Source organism: Borostomias antarcticus, assembly GCF_949987555.1.
Source record: "Borostomias antarcticus genome assembly, chromosome: 4".
Classification (NCBI taxonomy): Eukaryota; Metazoa; Chordata; class Actinopteri; order Stomiiformes; family Stomiidae; genus Borostomias; species Borostomias antarcticus.
Window position 1 is genome coordinate 26,642,526 of NC_140237.1, and position 24,586 is coordinate 26,667,111.

At 47.4% G+C, this 24,586-nt stretch overlaps 1 protein-coding gene across 1 annotated transcript in view; it reads right to left on the minus strand.

Moving 5' to 3' along the window:
* Window positions 1-1,897: 1,897 nt before the first annotated feature.
* kif18a (kinesin family member 18A) overlaps window positions 1,898-24,586 on the minus strand; it is a gene marked incomplete at its 3' end in the record, with an annotated part of 35,858 nt that continues 13,169 nt past the window's right edge. The window contains exons 7-18 of the mRNA XM_084437405.1: window positions 23,091-23,267; window positions 22,822-22,896; window positions 22,514-22,602; window positions 20,364-20,526; window positions 19,594-19,758; window positions 18,518-18,639; window positions 18,152-18,402; window positions 15,578-15,637; window positions 4,864-5,266; window positions 4,387-4,479; window positions 4,139-4,236; window positions 1,898-2,034 (exon numbers count right to left, since the gene is read on the minus strand). Of these exons, the coding sequence (XP_084293531.1) occupies window positions 1,898-2,034; window positions 4,139-4,236; window positions 4,387-4,479; window positions 4,864-5,266; window positions 15,578-15,637; window positions 18,152-18,402; window positions 18,518-18,639; window positions 19,594-19,758; window positions 20,364-20,526; window positions 22,514-22,602; window positions 22,822-22,896; window positions 23,091-23,267 (1,833 nt within the window). The remainder of the gene's footprint in view (window positions 2,035-4,138; window positions 4,237-4,386; window positions 4,480-4,863; window positions 5,267-15,577; window positions 15,638-18,151; window positions 18,403-18,517; window positions 18,640-19,593; window positions 19,759-20,363; window positions 20,527-22,513; window positions 22,603-22,821; window positions 22,897-23,090; window positions 23,268-24,586) is intronic.

Sequence of the window (24,586 nt, forward strand, 5' to 3'; positions counted from 1 at the left end):
TACCGGATGTCTATTGAATGTGTAAATATGTAAAGGTTTATTGTTTAAATGCAAATTTAATTTAATTTAGGATGGTGTATATTGCTGTGAGGTTATATGAATATAAGACTGGAATTTTACATCCAAGAATTTCTGTCCCACAGGTTTATAACTGTGGCAGCACATGCAGTGTGGTCACTGAATAAATGAACCAAACCACGAGTTATGACAACGCGTGCTCTTCTTGATACCCCGTTCGGTGGGGGAAAAACCAAAATAACCGAACACTCTTATTCAGACTAATATGCACCCCAGCCCTGCGCTGGCATGTTGTGGACATTGTACACACTGCTTATAGTGCCCCTCCTTGCTGTTCACTCACTTTCTACTGAATATTATTTAACACTGCATCTTTGTCCAATTTCCCCTCAGGAGTCAATAAAGTACCTTCCTCTGTTATTATGATCCTATCATATCCAGTGTGTCTTAATGGGTCATGTAGTTAACAGCTCCACAGGATAAATTCCTCATAACTGTGATTCAGATTCCCAGAAGCCTGGCTCCACTCATTGGAATGTTGTATAGAAAACAAAACAGGATATACTGGACAGATGATTAAAAATAAAAATAATAATAAAAAATAGTGTGCAATCATATCTAAAACAATGGTTAATTAATTTCAAACTTATCACTGAACTCCTTTATAATTGTAAACCAGTTGATATTGGTCCGTCTACCTCAATTATCTTTCACTGGAATATCTGACCATTGATACAGATGAAATAAAACCAACATTCACTTTTCTACTGGTTTAGCCACAAGTATTTCAATAGGAACAGCTTCTTGTAATAGATTAATTGATAACAATTTACAAGTGTTCTATCTTAAAAGGTCAATGACACACAAGAGTCAATAATGTCTATGTATAACTGCACAAAAATAGACTTAACAACTTTAAATTCTTTGACGCATTTTCTCAGAACATTTTTTTTCTTCTTTAAATCACAACACTTGATGTCTCTCAGGGAGGCAAGAAAAGACAATGACTCCGACATGAGATTCTACCTGCAGTTGCTAAGCAACATCCACCTCCAACCTCTCGAACTCTATCATTGGTCAGTGGGTAAAACGCAGCATTCACCCCATTGGCTAAAACAAAGTTAATAAACTTTAGTCAAGACCTGCCTCCCTCGGACAAAAAAAAGGGGGAAAAAAAGAGAAAAAATAATGAATTGATTCTTGTGAATGAGAGCAAGAGGGTGTCAGTGCCAGTGGAGTGCTGATGCATTGAGCTTTCTGGCTAAAAATAAAGCTCACATTGAATGCATTGAGCTTTCTGGCTAAAAATAAAGCTCACATTGAATGCAGTTCAAATAAAGTTGCAAGACTGAATTCAAAGCGATGAGCCTTGTTCTTTCCTGACATATTGGATGTCTTTGACCACCCCCACCCCACTCTGAGAACAGGACATAAACACGGCCCCAGCAGATGAGATGGGGTATCAGATTGCATGTACAACATTGTTACGGCTGGTAGACTGCATATGAATGTCGTTACTCAAGGTGGGATGTGTGTGTGTGTGTGGGAGGGAGGGAGGGGGCGTGGCAGTCGTGCCTTATTGAATACATGTTTTTAACTAGGCTCAGAATTTCAATATTTTCACCCCCCCCCCCCCCCCCTTTTAATATACAAGAACTGAAACGTTAAGTATATATATCTAATGGAAATAAAGAATTGATGTAATGGTTTGGTTAAAGGTCATGTATTTTATTAATAAAATGTACACATTTTAAAAACAGAAACTGACTAAATCCCACACTTGGAACAAGACTCAGATTAAGAACAAACAATTCAAGTAGTACACTGTAAATCAGAAAACCCATGAGACATGACATGATGGTACAGGACAAGCAGGCCTTCAGAACCTCTTGGTCCCCGCGGTCCGGAGCTGCTGGGAGGGCTTGTAGAAGAGCTGGGACTTGGGCTTCAGGGCCTCCAGGAGGTTCCCCTCAGAGGCGCTCTTCACCACTCTCCTGGGCTCGTTCTCCGAGGACCCTGCGGACGGACGGCCAGACACACACAGGCTGAGCACAGCCAACAGTTGCCTTGTTGTTTGTTTAATGTGGATTCCTGCAGTGTCAAAAGACAAACCTCTTCAAATCTGCACCTACACACCTACATTTGTTGCCCGGTTTACATTTTTAAGTGAGAATTAAATAGCATAAATTCCCTGCAAATCGTCCTAGACAACAATAAACATCTGCCATAGTATATAAACAGCTTAGTTCGGGTAAAAGTGCCTTAACTGAACACTTAAAACCGTAGCAAGCACACCCTGGTCCCACTGTGTGGTGCTGCAGCTGACAGATGTGATCTGTGATGGTGAACTTCCTCTATAGTGCAACGCATGAACACAGGAATCTGGGAGGTGGAGAACAAATCAGTACAGTAGAAACTGGATTATCACTTATTTTCACAGTGACAGATTTGTCCCCACAGTTAAAGGAGTAGTAAAGGGAAAAATCATGTTTAGCCCTGATTTAAGATTACTTATGATCATATACAATGGTTCAGATCAAAAAGTTGACAAAACTAGCACTTTTGAGAAAGTCTGATAATTGCTCTACCACCGTTTTGGTCATACAATGGATGTGGGTGGGCACCGTGAAAAATCATTCAAAAAACATGTTAAACTCTCAATTTCAAAGACAAGAAACTCACAGAGGTGTTAGTTGGCGTTCTGACATATAATTCGCCATAAAGTAAGATTCTAGTTAATCTGGAAAGGCTTTTTTAAATATTTAGCATAGAACTATTGAGTCGCAGCACATACGTGTGTAAACGTACGCAAACTAGGTAGCCTAGCAACATAAACAATAACAATAACTACTGTAAGTAGTTCCGCTTCCTTAATCCCCTCTGCGGATTGATCTACACATCTACAACGGTCGCTTCAATACAAGTCAATGGATTTCATAAAATGATCAATAAAATTCATACTTTGCAGCGAATTTGATGTCAGAACACCAACAGACACCAATTACCCCCTTTGTGAGCTTCTTGTCTTTGAAATCGAGAGTTTTGAAAGATTTTTCAAGGTGCCCACCCACATCCATTGTATGACCAAAACGGCGGTAGAGCAATTATCAGACTTTCTCAAAAGTGCTAGTTTTGTCAACGTTTTGATCTGAACCATTGTATGTGATCATAAGTAACCTTAAAACAGGGCTAAACATGCATTTTCCCTTTACTACTCCTTTAATGAGAACGAGCAGGGAGAAGTGAAAGAGGACTCTTTCCTCTGTCAAAACCACAAACCAAGGCCACCTGATGCCATGTAAACATGGTCAACTAATCAATTGCTGCAGGACATTTTGTGCCATTAACCCGTGTTACACTTGGGAAAACATTTAACCTTAGCAAGCCTCATGCCAGACTCTTGAGCTTTCCTCCAATCAGGGAATGATTTCATATAAGCATCAGGTCATCTTGACAACCAATTTCATAGGGTTCCTTGGAAAGCATCATCCCTTCCTGCGTGTTCTTTATGGTCTGACTGAGCCATCCCTTCCTGTGTGTGTCCTCTGTGGTCCGACTGAGCCATCCCTTCCTGCTCACGTTCTTTATGGTCTGACTGAGCCATCCCTTCCTGTGTGTGTTCTTTATGGTCTGACTGAGTCATCCCTTCCTTTGTATGTTCTTTATGGTCTGACTGAGCCATCCCTTCCTTTACGTATGTTCTTTATGGTCTGACTGAGCCATCCCTTCCTGCTCACGTTCTTTATGGTCTGACTGAGCCATCCCTTCCTGTGTATGTTCTTTATGGTCTGACTGAGCAATCCCATCCTTTACGTGTGTTCTTTATGATCTGACTGAGCCATCCCTTCCTGTGTATGTTCTTTATGGTCTGACTGAGCCATCCCTTCCTCTGTGTGTTCTTTATGATCTGACTGAGCCATCCCTTCCTCTGTGTGTTCTTTATGGTCTGACTGAGCCATCCCTTCCTCTGTGTTCTTTATGGTCTGACTGAGCCATCCCTTCCTCTGTGTGTTCTTTATGGTCTGACTGAGCCATCCCTTCCTCTGTGTTCTTTATGGTCTGACTGAGCCATCCCTTCCTCTGTGTGTTCTTTATGGTCTGACTGAGGTGGTGAACTCACGAGCAAAGCGACGCACTCTGAGCGGCCTGTTGGGCACTAAGGGGTCCTGCTTAATGCGCTTGGGTGCTGTCAGGCCCTGGCCGGCCTCCTCTCTGACGCTGAGAGAGGGGTTAAACAAACAAAAGAGGTTGAAGATAAAGGAACATACCATTTACGCTGTAAGATTAAATACCCACAACACAACAACTGTTCAAAGAGTTGACTTCATTAATAGATCAACCATGTGTTTGGGAATTAAACCTTCTTACCAGTTTAATTTGCGTTTGCCGTGTGCAGCGGACGTCATGGCCATGTAGAGAGGCTTGGGTCGTCTGACGTCCAGCAGTGACGGGATCTCCAGTCTAAGAGGCACAGGTTAGCGTTAGCAGGTGTGTGTTAGCACACATTAGCAGTAGCTTGTGCAAGTGCAAGTTGGTGTTAGAGCTAGAAGAAAGCAGTACTTGAAAAAACAATGGCAAGTAATAGATAGACATTCTACAGTTCCAAGAACCCCGAGGGTAGAAAAGGCTTAGGACAGAGGTACTGGCAGGGAGCTTTTCAATTATTATGGAAATGTTATAATCCTAATGCAATTCTTGCCACTCTGAAATTTGTAACAATAAAACAAAACAAAAACGTCCAGCTGTGTTTTTCAAATTGTCATCTATGGATAAGCATGAATGAATGAATTACATCTTCAGAGATTAATCTATGGGAGTTTGCAACCCTTAATGATGTCACTGTACCTATTAGTGGTGCGGTTGCAGTCGCTGGACAGCTGTGAGTGGTTGGGTCCTGAGGGACACGCCGGCGGCCCTGACCCCGTCTGAGTGGGCGTCCCACCACCCAGGATGATGGTGGCGTTGGCCGAGATCGCGTCATTCCAGTCCAAGATCTCAAAGGTCATGTTGGGGTCGTTGGTGGGGCAGAGTGGCAGGACAGAGCAGGGTTTATCCCGAGGGGGCTCCGGCGTATACTGCAGCGGGAACATACCTTCCTGTCTGAGCACTTCCTGGAGGGCCGTGGGGCCTGGTGGATGGGCAGAGCCAGCGCTGGAGGCAGAAGGCGGAGCCGGGGACACGGTCAGCTTCCTCCTGGCGGGCTTCTTCAGGGGCGGCTCCTGCCCTGCCGCCTCCTCCCCCCCTGGGCCTGGAGGAACACCACAGGCTCTGCTTCACCACACTGCAGCATAGGGCTCGTCCAAATAAACACATTTATAAAATGTGGCCTCAAACGGCAACATTTTTCTGATTTTAAACAAAGAATTTAAATACAGGCCATGAAACTATCTGTTAGCAGAATTGTATGTTGTCTAGGCAAAATACAAAGAGCAGATTGCTGCTGATTCATGAACTAAAAGCTCCCATTATTTGGTGCTTTGGAAATGTGTCTGTAAAGACTGCTGTCATGTCATTCATGCCAGTCAAATGTCTCCATAACCAATCACAGCCTTCATGTGAGTAATGTCAGTGAATTGGCCAAATCAAGGTCCTTGTCCTAGCTGGAGCTCAAGCTTTGACTCCACGACCTTTGATTTCAATTCCCCAAATGCAATACGTGCAGCCATTCTATCCTCGCGCCCTTTCTAATCCAGTGTGATTTAAAGTGCAGGCTGGAGCTATAGCATGTGGGCATTCACACTAACAATATGGTAGCAGGTTGCCATAGCAATATCATACATTGCTTGACCGTGTGTGTCAGAGCACCATAAATAATTTCTTTCTTTTGCAATAATCTAATTCATAGATCTTTGGCTGGCAAGTATTTTCCAAAAAGACACAAAATAGCCACTGAAACACAAAGTGCACATAAAATAGATTTTCAGGTGTGGTGAAAACCCCTAGTCGCTATTCTGTGTTCCCATCTATTGGCAGCTGGTTAAAGAGCAGAGGTGTCCAGAAGATGTGAACCTGATGACCTTTATCTCACTGCAGACATTAATCAGAGGTGTAAGAGAGAAAGGGCCAGAACACATTTATGCTCACAAATTGAGTTTCGCCGGCTCCAACATGAGCCAGCGTGACATGGACACAGACAATGGCTAAGAGGGGGGGTGGCAGACCAAAATGAAATCCTGAGCCAAGAAGGGACGGGGGGAGAGAGAGAGGGAGAGAGAGAGAGAGGGAGGGAGGGGGAGAGAGGGAGGGAGGGGGAGAGAGAGAGATAGAGATAGAGGTACAGGGAATGACAGAATATGGAAAATAAGACATTTGTTATCAAGGCCAAACACAAAACAATAGAACGCACGTAAAACACTTAAGATGAAAAGCAGAGGTCATCTGATAGAAACGGTAATCTGGGTATTCAGAGCAAAGACGTGCGGCTCAACATCCCTGGCTATGTGGGGATGAGTCACCAGCTAATACAACCTGACGTATAAAGGCTACAGCTACACTGGGATGGATCACCATATCACTCATCACACGCCATGAGTCACACCGCTGAGGCCACATACCCTTACTGAGGGTTATGTGATCAAGGCCAATGCAGCTACACAAAACTAGTCCATGAAGTAGCTCCAATTTGATGCTAGACAAGCAACTCATCGACACACTTTTGTTTCAAAGGCTAATCATTAATCCTGGTAATAGTGTGTAATCATTATTATCATTAGCACTAGATGACCCTGGAACAGAGGCAGTAACCACACGAGAACCACAGAGAGAATGTGTGACATCATGGGCGTCGTTCAGCTGGCCTGACCATTGGACACACACAATCTTATTCTGTGATTAGTCAAAGAATGATCTACCCAAACTAATATAAAATAAACTACTAGGAGACCAGTAGGAGTGGTGGGTCCGTGGGTCTGTAAGGGCCGGCCTGTGTGTGGTGGGTCCGTGGGTGTGTAAGGACAGGCCTGTGTGTGGTGGGTCCGTGGGTGTGTAAGGACAGGCCTGTGTGTGGTGGGTCCGTGGGTGTGTAAGGACTGAGCCTGTGTGTGGTGGGTCCGTGGGTGTGTAAGGACTGAGCCTGTGTGTGGTGGGTCCGTGGGTGTGTAAGGACTGAGCCTGTGTGTGGTGGGTCCGTGGGTGTGTAAGGACAGGCCTGTGTGTGGTGGGTTCGTGGGTGTGTAAGGACTGAGCCTGTGTGTGGTGGGTCCGTGGGTGTGTAAGGACTGAGCCTGTGTGTGGTGGGTTCGTGGGTGTGTAAGGACTGAGCCTGTGTGTGGTGGGTCTGTGGGTGTGTAAGGACTGAGCTTGTGTGTGGTGGGTCCGTGGGTGTGTAAGGACTGAGCCTGTGTGTGGTGGGTCTGTGGGTGTGTAAGGACTGAGCTTGTGTGTGGTGGGTCCGTGGGTGTGTAAGGACTGAGCCTGTGTGTGGTGGGTCTGTGGGTGTGTAAGGACAGGCTTGTGTGTGGTGGGTTCGTGGGTGTGTAAGGACTGAGCCTGTGTGTGGAGAGTAAAGTTGAGCTGGGGGGACGCTAGCACGTAGCAGCGCAGCATGACGCAGCCTCACTTGTTGCAGTGTGACCCACAGCAGCTGCATCACTCACACACTGACGACAACATGGCCGGCTGCACGCTACGGCCCCGAGACCCGCCAGACACACACCGCTCCCTGCCCAGGGCTGGCACTTCACTATCTATCCATCTTCCTACCCATCTATCTATCTATCTATCTATCTATCTATCTATCTATCTATCTATCCATCTATCTATCGTATCCATCTATAGTATCCATCTCTCTCTTTCTATCTATCTCTCTATCTACGGTATCTGTCTATCTATAGTATCTATCTATCTATGTATAGTATTTATTTACAGTATCTATCTATAGTATATATCTACAGTATCCATCTATTCATCTATCTATCTTCCTACCTACCTATCTATAGTATCCATCTATCTATCTATAGTATCCATCTATCTATCCATCCCTCTCTTTCAATCTATCTCTCCATCTACAGAATCTGTATATCTATCTATCTATCTATCTATCTATCTATCTATCTACAGTATCTATCTACAGTATCTATCTTTATTATCTATCTATCTATAGTATATATCTTTCTATATATAGTATCTATCTATAGTATCTATCTATCTATAGTATATATCTTTCTATATATAGTATCTATCTACAGTATCTATCTATTCATCTATCTACAGTATCTATCTATAGTATATATCTATCTATCTATGCATCTATCTATCTATCTCAACCCTGCAAACAGGCGACTCTGGAGCATTAAATAAATACCATCCCTCCTACAACCATTTGGAAAAAAACGAACATAAAAAAGTGCAGAACCAAATTGACCATCAGAAGATTAATAGAACTTTTAATGCAGAATGCAATATTTAGGTGGTGTAAGTCCCGGCTCAGGGATGAACGACCCTGCTCTGCTCTGACCGCAGGAGGCCAGAGAGGACGATCTGGCCCTGCTGAATAAATGGCGCTCAAGTTCCTTCAATCACATATTTTTGGCTTGTAGAGAATTAATCCATGCATGAGGTGCTATTTCTGGTGGAGACCACGCCAAATTAGGGTCGCCTGTCTGCTGCCTGGTTTTTTGTAGCGCTGCTGCTGCCTCTTCAACTGGCAGCAGACGCAGGCTGGCTCCCTATCCTACGGACGCTCCCTCTCTCTCTCCCTCCCTCTCTCTCCCTCCCTCTCTCTCTCTCTCCCTCCCTCCCTCCCTCCCTCCCTCCCTCCCTCCCTCCTCCGTCTGTCCCTCTCTCTCTGCCCTGTGGTGGATTAGCATTTCCATGAATGAAGCTGGAGAGCGTCTGAGAGGAGGGCAGGATGCCAGATTGACAGAACGAGAGAGAGAGAAGGACGGTGGGGGGGGCACATGGGGAGGGGTGATCAAGCAGAAAGGGGAGGAGGACGACAGACACGGAGGGGGGACTGGGAGGGAGGGAGTGAATGAAAATGGAGAAAGGGAGAGAGAGCAGCGAGTCGGGGCTGGGTATTTTGCGGAGGAAGAAGAAGGAGGAAGAGGAGTAGCCTTGGCGATCACGTGAGCTTGCATTCTGCTCTCCACGGATCAGTCTGGACTTCTCCCCATCCACATCGATTTCCAGAAATGACATTTTAACCGGGGAAACTAGGGACTGTGTTCTGACTGCTGTGCTCCCCCCCAAGTAGAATGTAGCCACTAATTGGTTCCTGTAGTTGAGTTAATGCGTGAATATGAAATACTTTCGGGGAATTTAATTCATTGTGAAATCCCCTGTAGACCCTGGTTCCTGTGGTGTGCACGCAGCAAGTACCCCCAAATGTTCATGAGGGAAAAGTACCGCGGACAGAATTTGGCTAATGAGGGTCCATCAGGGTCCAGGGACATGAGGGTCCAACAACAGAACAGCCCAGACCATATTTATAACTTCTTAAATGAAAAATACCTTTAGAATCGTGCATCTCAAATCTACACAGCACAATGCCTGAGTAGCACTAGCATGTATATTCTGTATCACCCAGGGCTTGAACTCACAACCGTAGACACCAAGGGAGTCATGATCTTGTTATGGCTTCACACTGGGACTCTGGCGATCACCAGGGTTGCATGCCGTGTCCACCCAGGGGACAGGGAAGACCACAAATACTGAGAATAGCAGTGGCACAAAGAGAGACCAGGGAGAGAGACCGCTGGCACTTTGGCCTTTGCTTTATCTTCTAATAACAGTTTAACTTTGGTTCTACTTTATGAATGTTCTCAAACAAACTTAAATCAAGCATAAGGCCTGTAATGTGGTACCTGCTTCCTCAGAGCTCTTCTGGCATGGGTTTTACTATTGTTCACTGGGCACAATGGCTGCTTGCTAATTCCGCTTAGGTGTGCGGGACCAGCCCAGGTGCAATCACTCAGCTCCTAACCCCCACCCTGAGGGATCATGAGAACTGTAGAAGTGGGCACCCATTTTGGGATGCAAAAATGTAAAGGCAGATTTCAAACTAGTTTTAAAAATGCACTTATCAATACAAAATTCAGAGAAATTACATATTTCAATATATATATATATATATTTTTTTTTTTACAAAGATTTATTGCTCCATAAGTGGCAAACTAATGTTTAAAGTTGCTCTAATTCCATTGACTGCAATAGTTTATATGACGACAGGATTCAAGATACTGTCAAAAATTCTGAAATTGACCACCCTACATCTACCATAACATGAGAATTTTGTCACTATTTTCATGAGCATTGGAGATTTGAGTTTGCAGTAGCTGTACTGTTTACAATAAAACAGGGTTCCCACTCCAAGTCAAATGTCAAATTCCTGGACTTTTCTCTGACTTCTCCCGACTAAAAAGCTGAATTCCATGACCGATAATGGAAATGGAGAAACTGCTGACAAGCAGGAAGGGCATGGGCGATGACACATCAAGTGACAACAACAACCACTCACGCAATACGAGAGATGCGTGAAACAACCCAATACAGAATAATACTGCATGGAAAATATTACATTTTGATAAATGGCAACTAAAATTTAAACATGCTACAAACAAAATCCCATGATTGGCCCAAAACATTATAAAATCCCCCTTTCCATGTGTGGAATAATACACTTTTAAAAGTCATGATATTTCAGAAGTTCCATGACCCGTGGGAACCCTGAAAACATTTTCATATCAATGTGGGCTCAATTTTCAATACAAACATCTGTCTGGATGCTTTGTGAGGGACAGTCTGAAGATGCAGTGTAGCAAGTTTTGTGTAATTTGTATAAAAAATGTGTAATTAATTAATTAAAATTAGATGTCACACTATCAAAAATGTAGTAGTTGATACCAATACCATTGGAATATCACAATTGCATTATGCAAAATAAAACAGACCTGATGGGCTAAAATGTTTCTTTAGCCAAGACCATCTGGCTGGCTTGTTCTATCTAGCTGACTGAGCTGACAATACAACCTGGCTGGATAGCAAATAGCAGGTTGGCCTGCGCCTTGTGTGAAAAATATGGTAAACTAACGATAGCTACCATGAACAGTACAAACCGATGCATTCAAAAATCTTTATTGCAAACCTGGCAAAGAATGATGGCATCTAAGAAACCAACTGGCTAGAACAAACCAACTTGCTAATGTTAGCTAGATGTGGTGGTTATGGCTAGCGCAAGCCAAGCTAGCAAGTAGCACTAGCCAAACAGCCAAAATTATTTTTTTTAAAGTCATTTCGAGTTTTTGATTGATTTTAGTAGGCTACTGTAAGTCCTCTAGTTTATAGTGGTACAAAATAGATTTATGAAATCGAAATGGTTAATTTTCAAGATTGTGGATGTCGTGTCTATGTGAAAGTACCGAGGAGCGCCTGGTGACACGAGGCTAATAATGTGAAACCGAAAGTTGATCAAGTCTCATTAACGTTACTAGACTAGCAGCTGCATACTAATTTGTGTTGTTTTGTGTCTCCTCAATCCTCAGAACTAACATTAGCTAACACTGCTATGCTAGCGGTACACTAGTGGGAGTAATATTCAGAACTAACATTAGCTAACGCTGCTATGCTAGCGGTACACTAGTGGGAGTAATATTCAGAATTAACATTAGCTAACGCTGCTATGCTAGCGGTACACTAGTGGGAGTAATATTCAGAACTAACATTAGCTAACGCTACTATGCTAGCGGTACACTAGTGGGAGTAATATTCAGAACTAACATTAGCTAACGCTACTATGCTAGCGGTACACTAGTGGGAGTAATATTCAGAATTAACATTAGCTAACGCTACTATGCTAGCGGTACACTAGTGGGAGTAATATTCGCCCGTCAGGTCCCCGGTATCTACTATACTGTAGAAAAAAACAATACCATCACATTTTCCAAATTTTGGCATCGACTTGGTACTGAACTATCGGTTCTCGTGGCATCCCATAATTCCTGCCAGCTCTAAGAATGAATGCTTTCACATTTTGGTGAAAGTTGCAAAGTGATAGTGGCTGATTTGTTACAACCATTAGGACTATTGGCCCACAATGCCAGTTGAGGACTTTTTGCGACTTGACCTGTGTGCAAAATCTTTTGATTTTTCATGCATGGGAAGGCAGACTTCCTAGGAACAATAATAATATTGGCAATAACAAGAGAGACAGACATCCAAGCTAGCCTGGTAAACCAGACTGACGCTTTCATGATAAGTCTGGACTTTCAATGGCCCAGAGCGATTTCAGCTTCTCCAGAAAATGGGGCACCAATCAGGGACTACATTGTAACTGCAGTTCCGCCCCCAGTCCCTGATTGGTTCGCGTAGATGACGATGCGAAATCCAGGAGTTCGCTAGTAGTAGAACAGTAATGTCAGCAGAGAGGAGAGGCAGAGTAGTATATGAGCAGAGAGAGGCTGAATAGGAGTGTATGAAAGAGGAACGATGAGTAGTAGTGTATGAGAGGATGAGTAGTAGTGTATGAGAGGATGAGTAGTAGTGTATGAGAAGATGAGTAGTAGTGTATGAGAGAGGAGGAAGGATGAGTAGTAGTGTATAAGAGGATGAGTAGTAGTGTATGAGAGGAGGAAGGATGAGTAGTAGTGTATGAGAGGATGAGTAGTAGTGTATGAGAGGATGAGTAGTAGCGTATGAGAGGATGAGTAGTAGTGTATGAGAGAGGATGAGTAGTAGTGTATGAGAGGATGAGTAGTAGTGTGGGAGAGGAGGAAGGATGAGTAGTAGTGTATAAGAGGATGAGTAGTAGTGTATAAGAGGATGAGTAGTAGTGTATGAGAGAGGAGGAAGGATGAGTAGTAGTGTATGAGGATGAGTAGTAGTGTATGAGAGGATGAGTAGTAGCGTATGAGAGGATGAGTAGTAGCGTATGAGAGGATGAGTAGTAGTGTATGAGAGAGGATGAGTAGTAGTGTATGAGGATGAGTAGTAGTGTATGAGAGGATGAGTAGTAGTGTATGAGAGGATAAGTAGTAGTGTATGAGGATGAGTAGTAGTGTATGAGAGAGGATGAGTAGAAGTGTATGAGAAGATGAGTAGGGTATGAGGATGAGTAGTAGTGTATGAGAGGATAAGTAGTGTATGAGAGGATGAGTAGTGTATGAGAGGATGAGTAGTAATGTATGAGCATGAGTAGGGTATGAGAGGATGAGTAGTGTATGAGAGGATGAGTAGTGTATGAGAGGATGAGTAGTAGTGTATGAGCGGATGAGTAGTAATGTATGAGCATGAGTAGGGTATGAGAGGATGAGTAGTGTATGAGAGGATGAGTAGGGTATGAGAGGATGAGTAGTAGTGTATGAGAGAGGAGAGTAGTGAGAGAGGAGAGTAGTGAGAGAGGAGGGAGGAGGGAGAGTAGTGAGAGGAGAGAGAGGAGGAAGAGAGGAGGGAGAGAGGAGAGAGAGTAGTGAGAGAGGAGAGAGAGGAGGAAGAGAGGAGGGAGAGAGGAGAGAGTAGTGAGAGGAGAGAGATGGAGTGAGAGAGGAGAGAGATGGAGTGAGAGAGGAGAGAGATGGAGTGAGAGAGGAGAGAGATGGAGTGAGAGAGGAGAGAGATGGAGTGAGAGATGGAGTGAGGTAAGCAGAGGGGAGTGCTAGTGAGTGATCACCCCTCAGGAATGAGAGAGGAGAGAGATCGAGTGAGGTAAGCAGAGGGGAGTGCTAGTGAGTGGTAACCCGTCAGGAATGAGAGGAGAGAGATGGAGTGAGGTAAGCAGAGGGGAGTGCTAGTGAGTGATAACCCCTCAGGAATGAGAGAGGAGAGAGATGGAGTGAGGTAAGCAGAGGGGAGTGCTAGTGAGTGATAACCCCTCAGGAATGAGAGAGGAGAGAGATGGAGTGAGGTAAGCAGAGGGGAGTGCTAGTGAGTGATAACCCCTCAGGAATGAGAGAGGAGAGAGATGGAGTGAGGTAAGCAGAGGGGAGTGCTAGTGAGTGATCACCCCTCAGGCAGAGGGGAGTGTTAGTGAGTGATCACCCCTCAGGCAGATGGATATAGTAGCTGTTCTCGGGGCAGGAGATGAGAATCAATCTTTATCTTTGACGTCAGTTGTGGGAACGGCAAGAGTGACTCTAATACCACAGACTAACAGGTAACGTAACAAAGACGACAATTCTCGACAATTGTTTTTAATAAAACCACATCAGATGGATTTATATGGAACTTGCCTCAAATCAGGCAAACATTCTGACCTAGTGGTGTACAAAATAAAACAAAAGCAACTAAACTGATATTTTCTCTCAACACTATTTCCTTTTCGTGAGCTGTGGTTCCACCAGTGACGTTTTTTCCCCTTAAATGTTAGGTTTCCCACAATGTGTTTCAATTATTTCAACCACCTGTTCTGCAGAAAATATCATTACCAGCAATTTGGAGGGCCATATTTCAACATGCTTCCTAGCTCTATTTCCCTGAAGGCTTCAGCCTCAACCAAGTATGTTTTCTTTCTGAAGGAGTCTCCAGAGTTATTTCATTCATAAACGAACTTGTTGCACCAGAACAGGATGTCTGCAGAGCTACACGACGATAAATCTAATCCTATTTCATAGTGGAATATTTGGCTAGAGTATCTGCTTGTGTTCCTGATCTTCTCCCTATTCTTTGGTAATAATCATCCATCCCACTCGGTCTCTGGAGGAGGCGTCAGATACATTACACACCAGGACATAGCAAAAAACACTGCACAAATAAACAAACCAACTGTCACTAGTCATGTCCATGTACTGGGTTTAGAAGCTGGTGTGTGTGGGTAGGGTTAGGATGGGTTTTCTGGGTCTTTCAGGAGGGGCGGGGGGGGCAACAGTAGGGGAACACTAGTGTGACTGTGGTGTGGTTATGCACACTCCTTCCAGGGAAGAAACTGCTGAAATAAACTGAAGCGATTGTTGATGTTGTTATGGGTTCCACCATGACAGAGAGCAGAGACTGAGAGGATGAGGTGAGAGAAGAGAGCCGGGGCCGTGATGGATGAGTCTGACTGAGAGGAGGGAGGGAGGGACAGAGAGGAAATGAGCGGCCCAGGTGAGCAGGCCTGGGGAGGGAGGACAGACGGGTGAGCAGGTCTGGGGAGGGAGGACAGACAGGTGAGCAGGTCTGGGGAGGGAGGACAGACAGGTGAGCAGGCCTGGGGGGGAGAGGGAGGAGAGACAGGTGAGCAGGTCTGGGGGGGAGAGACTGGTGAGCAGGTCTGGGGAGGGAGGACAGACAGGTGAGCAGGCCTGGGGGGGAGAGGGAGGAGAGACAGGTGAGCAGGCCTGGGGGGGAGGACAGACAGGTGAGCAGGTCTGGGGGGGAGAGGGAGGACAGACAGGTGAGCAGGCCTGGGGGGGAGGACAGACAGGTGAGCAGGCCTGGGGGGGAGGACAGACAGGTGAGCAGGCGTGGGGGGGAGGGAGGACAGACAGGCCTGGGGGGGAGGGAGACAGACAGGCCTGGGGGGGGGGGGGGGGGGGGGGACAGACAGGCCGGGGGGGGGAGACAGACAGGCCTGGGGGGGGGACAGACAGGCCTGGGGGGGGGAGGGAGGACAGACAGGCCTGGGGGGGAGGGAAGACAGGACGGGTACCTCTGGATGACGGAGAGGCTCGGAGGCGCAGCGACACTCTCCTCTTGTGCTTCTCGGCACCTGTGAGACAAACACACTATTTTACTGACTCTCACACACTCACTCACAAACACACACACACACACACACAACAAATCTTTACATCTTTGGGGTCCCCTAACAGACCATAACCTTTGACCCCTAACGTTAGCCCTAATTGTAACACAAGCCCTTAACACTAACCTTGTGAGGACCATCCCCCTGTACCCATGAGTGAGCATTTTACAGGTTTTCTATTCTTGTGGGGACATTTTGTCTACACAAGTATAGTTAAACAACACACACACACACACATACACACACGCCTGACTAGGATTGGCTCAGCTGGCCAAATGATCACTAGGACACACAGAGCAAACCTATACAGCCAGAGCCCTTCCACCCATGGCCTTGATCTTCATCGTTGCACATTATGGCGCCGCCTGGCCCTTGTTCAGCTGTAATGACCTGTCCTACTGTACACCACACCTGTGCTACTGTACACCACACCAGTGATGTGACCAACACGCTGCAGTCTATTCAATAGGACGGAGCTAGTGCCGGACACAACTAATAGAGGTCAACTCACTAGAAAAAACCCATAGATACACCCTGATTAATATACAGCCCTAATATATTCTATACTCATAAACCATCCAACCCTCCCGTCCCACTGAGGAAGGTAGCCGTTCATAAACCGCGTCTGACAGCTGGTCTCTGGGTGGCCACTGTGTTGTGAGGCGAAAGAAAACGTGGGGAATTAAACAAACAAACGAGTTCTATTGAGAACGGGCGGCGGTTCCCATAGGGTTTGTCGTACTCGTGGGGTAGGGGGAGGTTCCCAGAGTGTCGTACTCGTGGGGTAGGGGGCGGTTCCCAGAGGGTTGTACTCGTGGGGTAGGGGGAGGTTCCCAGAGGGTTTGTTGTACTCGTGGGGTAGGGGGAGGTTCCCAGAGTGTCGTACTCGTGGGGTAGGGGGAGGTTCCCAGAGTGTCGTACTCGTGGGGTAGGGGGAGGTTCCCAGAGGGTTTGTCGTACTCGTGGGGTAGGGGGCGGTTCCCAGAGTGTTGTACTCGTGGGGTAGGGGGCGGTTCCCAGAGTGTTTGTCGTACTCGTGGGGTAGGGGGCGGTTCCCAGAGTGTTTGTCGTACTCGTGGGGTAGGGGGAGGTTCCCAGAGTGTTTGTCGTACTCGTGGGGTAGGGGGCGGTTCCCAGAGTGTTGTACTGGTGGGGTAGGGGGCGGTTCCCAGAGTGTTGTACTGGTGGGGTAGGGGGAGGTTCCCAGAGGGTTGTACTTGTGGGGTAGGGGGAGGTTCCCAGAGGGTTGTACTTGTGGGGTAGGGGGCGGTTCCCAGAGTGTTGTACTGGTGGGGTAGGGGGAGGTTCCCAGAGGGTTTGTTGTACTCGTGGGGTAGGGGGGGAGGACAAGAGATCAGAGGAGAGCAGAACAGAAGAGATCCCAGTTCAAATTACACAGCATCATTCAGCTACAGAGGCTGGAAGAGGCCGGGTCAGGAGAGACCAAAGTGAAGCCAGAGGCTGGAAGAGGCCCGGCCAGGAGAGACCAAAGTGAAGCCAGAGGCTGGAAGAGGCCGGGCCAGGAGAGACCAAAGTGAAGCCAGAGGCTGGAAGAGGCCGGGCCAGGAGAGACCAAAGTGAAGCCAGAGGCTGGAAGAGGCCGGGCCAGGAGAGACCAAAGTGAAGCCAGAGGCTGGAGGAGGCCGGGCCAGGAGAGTCTAAAGTGAAGCCAGAGTGGGGGGGACAGGTGTGGAGTGTCATGGCCGACACATGATGGACACCTTCATGATAATTGAGTATGGCTGGCCGGCCCCACTGTCTGTTCCAGAGGCTGGATGTCAGGGAGGGGAGTGGTACGTGGGGGGGGGGGGTTGATAGAACAGCGTGTACCTGAACACAACACTAGCATTAACACAGTCGCCTGAAGACAGTCACATATGGCTGTATACTACTGCTGGTGCCTACCTGTTGACAAGGGGTGTGAAGTAGCAATAATTTATGCGTATGCCATTCATTTCATGTGTTACACGCAACATATAACCTGTGACTATGTACAATTCCAATATCATTAAAATGTATGTATGTATGCGTGTCCTTGTACATTATTATACTGATATGAAATAACTTGACACTGAATGGGGCTGTGTGTGTGTGTGTGTGTGTGTGTGTAGACTGTGATGGCAACAGGAGTGAGAAGAGGAGAGGGGGAGGAGGAGAGGAGGAAGAGGAGAGGGGGAGGAGGAGAGGAGGAAGAGGAGATGGGGAAGAGTGAGGAGAGGAGGAAGAGGAGGAAGAGGAGGAAGAGGAGGAAGAGGAGATGGGGAGGAAGAGGAGATGGGGAGGAGGAGATGGGGAAGAGTGAGGAGAGGAGGAAGAGGAGAGGAGGTGGAGGGGGGGGAACAGGGGGGGGAAGAGGGGGAGGTGGAGGGGGGGGAAGAGGGGGAAGAGGAGAGTGAGAAGAGGAGAGTGAGAAGAGGAGAGGGGGAAGAGGAGGGTGAGAAGAGCGTTGAAAGGAGAGAGAGGGGATTGGTGACTCACTGCAGGGGCTGCTGTGATGGAGCAGGAGGCGCGAGAAGGAGAGGATGGGAGGGAGCTCTGCTCGGAGCCTGGAACCTTCCGCAGCCTGCGGCTCCTCCGCCCTCTCCTGGTCGGCCCAGACCACGCCCTTCTCCCTCCGTACCAGCTGCTCCACTTCCTGGTTCTCCGCCTCGTCATCAGTCAGGATAAGCCCCGCCCCTTTCAGGGTGGTGTAGTGTCTGCTATAGGCCGGTAGCAGGATGTTCACCATTCTTGGGAAGGAGGGGGTGAAGTCAAAACTCATGCCGCCGCGCACATCCCAGCAACAACATAGCAAGGAAGAGGACGGACAGCAGAGGTCACAAACATGGAGGGGGCGGGGCTTACCTCTTGGTCTGTCTGCTCTCCTGGTCCTGGAGGTTGATGAGGTGGCTCATCTGAACGATGTGCTGCTTCAGGTCTTCTACCTGCAACAGCAGCCTGTGGCACTGCAGGTCCTTCTGGAGCGCCTGTAGAGAGGAGAGGGGGGTGTGGTGAAGAGGAGGGGGAGAGAGGGAGGTGTAGATGGAGACGGTACGTAGTCAGGGCTTATTTTGTGCCAAAGCTATGCTTCCTCCGAGAACCTGCCTTCTGGGTAAGAGTAAAAAAAAAAAACACAGCAAGACAAAGCTCTCGTCCACCTGCTCTGACGCAAAGAACTACGAAACGACAGAAGCAGAGAGAACATTTGACCGTCCCGTGCGTCACCGTTCCGGTCTGCTTCCTAGAAGACGGAGGGATAAAGAAAGAAAGGAAGGAAAAAAGGAAAAAACCATTGAGATGGTTTTAGGTAACTGGCGGAGCACAGGGATGAGTAAAGAGCATTGATCTATTCTGCTCCTCGCTGGTCGCTGGCTGAGCGGGAGGAATCAGAACGAGCACGCTTCTCATTACTGGCAGGAACAGAGCGCTCACGGCATACCTCCAATAACAAACAACCCCCAGGATGACCAGGCATTCTACTACAAACTACCTCCAATAACAAACAACCCCCAGGATGACCAGGCATTCTACTACAAACTACCTCCAATAACAAACAACCCCCAGGATGACCAGGCATTCTTCTACAAACTACCTCCAATAACAAACAACCCCCAGGATGACCAGGCATTCTACTACAAACTACAACACGTGGGAGGCGTCCATCTCCGGAGCCTCACCTTCTGGTCCTCCCGAGCTTTCCGTCTCTCAACCCACCATCGCTCCAAGCCCCCTGTCCCTAGCCCACCCAAGCCCCCTGTCCCTAGCCCACCCAAGCCCCCTCTCCCTAGCCCACCCAAGCTCCCTCTCCCTGTCCCACCCAAGCCCCCTGTCCCTAGCCCACCCAGCCCCCTCTCCCTAGCCCACCCAGCCCCCCTCCTCACCTCGGGGGCATTCCCCTCACCTCGGGGGCATTCCCCTCACCTCGGGGGCATTTCCCTCACCTCGGGGGCATTTCCCTCGTCTCCCAGAAGTTTCATCTCGTTCTCCAGGCGGTGCAGCCAGCCCTCGTTGTCCAGGAAGCGCGTCTCAGTCTGGGCCAGGCGCTGGCGCAGGTGCTGCTCCTGGGTCAGCAGGGAGGCCAGGCGCCGCTCGTGCTTACAGGTGGCCTAACACAACAACAACAACAAACAAACAATAACATACTAGAACCCAGTCTGTCAGGAGAACAGAACCTAGTTTGCCAGGAAATAAATCAAACCTGCGATAGTCTGGACTTCTAGCTGCCCAGAACCTTTTCCAGAAATGACTAAATAGTGGGCCAATCAGGAGACTGCGTTTTAACTGCTGTTCTGCCCCCAGTAGATTGACTGATTGGTTCCTGCAGGTTGCAGTATAACAGTCTCCTGGAGCAACTAGCGTTAGCATTAAAATGTTAACATTAAACGGTCGTACAATAAACACAGCCTTAAGTGCAGTTACTGCAGAAATAGACTCAATAACAACAATCTAACCAGAACAAGAGTATGCACTAGCGGAGTTTCTCCGAGTAAATTGCGTTTTTGCCATTCTTCTGACTGGATTTGGCAAATGTTTTATGACGATGGCCGAAGGAGTAGCTAAAGGCAGGTATTCCAGCCCACTGACGTCCTTCTGGGCGGCCACAAGTCCAGACTGCATCACCAAAAACCATATATTTATTTTTTTGCGAGGAAGTCTGTCTTCCAGGCGGGTGGCTGGTCTGGTCTGACTGAGTGACGGAGTCCCCACACACCTTTTCGGTCTTGTCCTTGGTGCAGAAGAGCTGGATCTGCAGGTTGGCCTCCTTGCTGTGGGTCTGCCGGAGCTCGTTCTCCTTCAGCTGCCGTTCCAGAAGCAGCTGCTCCTGCCTGATCTGGGCCCGGCCGGAGAAGACGCTCTGCAGGGACACAGACGCCCTGGGAGGGAGGGAGGAGGAAGGGAGGGAGGGAGGAGGAAGGGAGGGAGGAGGAAGGGAGGGAGGGAGGAGGAAGGGAGGGAGGGAGGAGGAAAGGAGGGAGGGAGAGAGGGAGGAGGAAGGGAGGGAGGAGGAAAGGAGAGAGGGAGGGAGGGAGGAGGAAGGGAGGGAGGAGGAAGGGAGGGAGGGAAGGAGACAGTGGAGATAAATATAGATATTAGCTCTAAAGTTGGCACACTGAAATACAAGTTCCTGTTGTATATTTTTGGTAATCTTTACAATGTTGCTAGTGTTAAAAAAGACTACATGAATAGATATTGATAGATTGTCTTTCAATGGGGAAGAACTAATTATGCAATTTTGGTTTACAACAGTAACCATCACACAGGCTTTGAACCATGAGGAGGCTTGATGGCTCCCACACCAGCGCACACGAGGAGGAGAGGCTCCCACACCAGCGCACACGAGGAGGAGAGGAAGACGGTAAATAAATAAACCAGCAGGCTGACGGGGGGGGAGGGCGAGCTGACTGTCGCTAAGATGTGACTGCACTCTCCAATGTAACCCCAGTGACGTAGGAACCGCCGCGGCCTCGCCAGACTGCTGAATGTTTAATAGTGCGAGAAGCGTGCGGCCTCTCTTCATTGTGCGAGTTGTGAATTCTGATGCTGGTGAATGAAATGAGTGGGAGTGAGACTCATTCAGCTTTTCTCCCTCCCTCCCCCTCCCTCTCCTCCTGCTCCTGGTACTGAGGCCTCTGCAGCCCCTTGGAGGAGAGGGGGAGATGTTCTCTGCTATGTGGGGCATCTACATTTATATAATATATTAATTAAAACAGACCTTGGTTCACATCTGCCCCCATCAAAAATGCAGAGCAATCGCCACACCCACAAAGTTTTTGGGCTTTGGATTTCCTCTCATGGATGTAAATTATGAATTTTTAAACATGTCAAAGAACAACACCGAGGGGCGAACTCACTAAAGCGGAATTGCGGTCGTTAATTGCACCATTCCATTGCGCGTCAGTTGCTCCAGCTATGTGCTCCGTTGTAAAAACCTATTCACTAAAGACATTGCGCTAATAATGTCCCAGCGCAAACACGCCCATTCGGTGTTTGCAGCTGAGTGCAAGTTGCTGCTGATATAGGAAATGACTATAAATACTGTGCATACAGCGCATACAACTCGTATGCATAGCATTGGACGATGGCAGACAGAAAAAGTGATCTTTAGAAACGTCTTTAGACACGAAATAGCTTCCTCACTTGCTACAGCACGCATGCGCACATTAGTGTACACATTATTGCTGGAGCAAGTGAGGAAGCTATTTCGTTTCGAAAGACGTTTCTAAAGATCATATTACAGAGGCATGTGAAAAACCACCACAAGCCTACGCTCTATGTAAGCACAACTAGCGATTCATAAAGACAGATTGATGAAAACAACCGTTTCGCAACAGAAAATCGATTTTTAGAAACTGCATTCTAAGTGCCCCGACCACCGCCATTACATGGATATACTGGCTCGCGCTGGATTTTTAATTTCTTCTACATGCCTCCGAACTACACCAAAGTGATATCGGTGAGTCAAACGTCTTATAATATGTCGTAAATAAGGTCCAGGTTGTCAAAAACGAGCATTGTCCTTTAACTGCGTGAAGCAATTGGCGCTGATCTTTGTGAATTGGGCGGATTTTGCAATAATGTTCATTTGCATAGAAAGGGGAACATTCTCCGCCCATATTAGCTAATTTAAATATCAGCTAATAACACCGGCGCAGAGAAACACTATGAGGAAGGCAACGCAGTTAACACTGTATTTCACCCTTTGCGAGGGCTTTATGAATAGCAAAGTTTATTTTTGACTTATTTGCACAGGTTTTGCGTCAGGAAAAGCTGCGCAATCCTTTAGTGAATTCGCCCCCCGGTGTTGTGATGTTTTTGTGAGGGTAACTGCATGTAGCGCTCTCACGCAGAAGAGCATCTTACTTCTTAATCTCGGCTAGATTCTGACTGGAGGCGTCAAGGGCCACCGGCCTCTCCTCGTACTCCTTCAGCTTCTTCTTCAACAGCAAAATCTGAAACGGCAAACCAGATATACAGAGTGGTCTGATTAAAAACGCTGGACTTAATTCAAGATGGCAGGGCAGAAAACATCCAAAGGCAGAAGGGTTTGTAGACTTTGTAACGTGGTCGTAAACGGGTCGGATACCGTCTTTACTGAGATCACTAATATGAAGAACAGGAGGCAGGACTTTTCTAGTCTGATTAGGGACGGGTTCATCTTCTTGTGTTACCTCCTGGTGCTGCCTCTCACATATCACCGCGTACTGGCCGATGTGACTGTCCAGGCTCACTATATTCCTCTTGAGCTGATGGACACAGAGACAGAGAGACAGAGAATGTGTACATTTGAAATGACATTCATGACTGATGATCGAACTATAGACCCTTTGGATGCATAAAGGTTTCATTAATTCCTATCTGGCAGTGAGGGAAGCAGGGTGATGGGGCTAGCAGCACAGCGAGGCGCTGGTGGTTGTTCTCCCACTGTAACTGGACTAACCGATGACTTGATCTCCTTGGCTCGGTTGGCGTACTTCAGCGTGTTGTGGGTGTCGTCGTAAGACGTGGAGGAGGGGCTGATGTTGGCGATCATGACTGTCCTGCAGTTGCCCCCCAGGGAGTCCTTCAGCAGGCGGGTCAGCTTGCTGTCCCGGTACGGTACAAAGCCTTTTTTACTCTGCTAAAAATAAAACAAAAAACAAATAAAAAGTAAACTTCAGCTTGATCAAAGACGGCCAGACACTAACCTAGCCTGGTCAACTAGACTGGTGTAAGTTTGGTTCCACCAGGGTAAAACCAGTCAATTCATTCCCACAACATGGGAGATTTCTGTTTCCTGTTAGGTCCTGTGTGGCTTCAGCTCTCCCACCCACTCTAATGGTACAGATGCATCCTGGGTAAATTACAGCTGTTCAGGTGTGCCACTCGCAGTCTCCAGTAGGTTCCAATAAAAGGAGTTAACCAGAAACATGTGAAAAGGCAGAAGGAGAGTGATGAGTGAGGGGCGTGGGCTGGGGGCCGCCCAGTTGTTCTCCCAGGCTGAGGGACACACATCTGGATTCAGAAACCTGATATTTCCATCGGCTCCTCGGGGACCCCAGCGTTTTGTGAACGGCTAGAGGACCTAAAGGGCGGTTGTCCCAATTAAGCAAAGCAGCACTTTCACCAGAGCAGGATTTACAGTTCTGGAGCAGGCCAGCGGCTAGAGCCAGGGAAAGAAAACAGCATGTGAGAGAGAGAGACAGAGAGACAGAGACAGAGAGAGACAGAGAGAGACAGAGGTACAGGCCAGTGGAACAACTAGTGCTCAAGTGTGCTGGGCAAAGGGGGCAAGAAGGCCAGACCAGAAGAGGCTGGACCAGCTGCATGGAGGAGAGGGGGGGGGCAGGAGAGGGGAGCGGAGAGGAGGAGGGAGGCAGGAGAGGGGAGCGGAGGGGAGGAGGGATTGCGTTTCACTACAGCCGTTCCCTGAAGGCAAGTGGCTGGCTTGCGGCCTCCACGGGGCCGGCGGTAAAACGAGACGGTTGGGTGACGGGTTAATGAATGCAACTGGAATGAAATAATATCCAAACAAACACGCTGCTGCACTCTACACTGTGCTGCCCTGCTCACCAGCCCTGCCCTGCTCACCTCAGCATCACACTGGCTGAGTAGAGAGGATTACCAATGCCAAGCTCATCATGTAACTAGAAAAACCGCGTAGCGGCTAAATGCCTCCGCCCAACAATGCCAGTTGCAGTTAACCTAACTAATCCTAACCCTGACTAAATACTAACCTAACCCTAACGCTAATGCTAGCTAGCTAACGCTAATGCTAACTCTAATGCGTTAGCTAGCTAGCATTATCATTAGGATTAGCTTTGGCTAGCTAGCATTAGCGTTCAAAAGTGCTTTTTGTGATGTCACGTGACCTTGACCTTTGACATAGAATACCAAAATCAAATCCAATTAATCTAATTAAGTCCGACTGCACATTTGGACAAATATGTACAAATT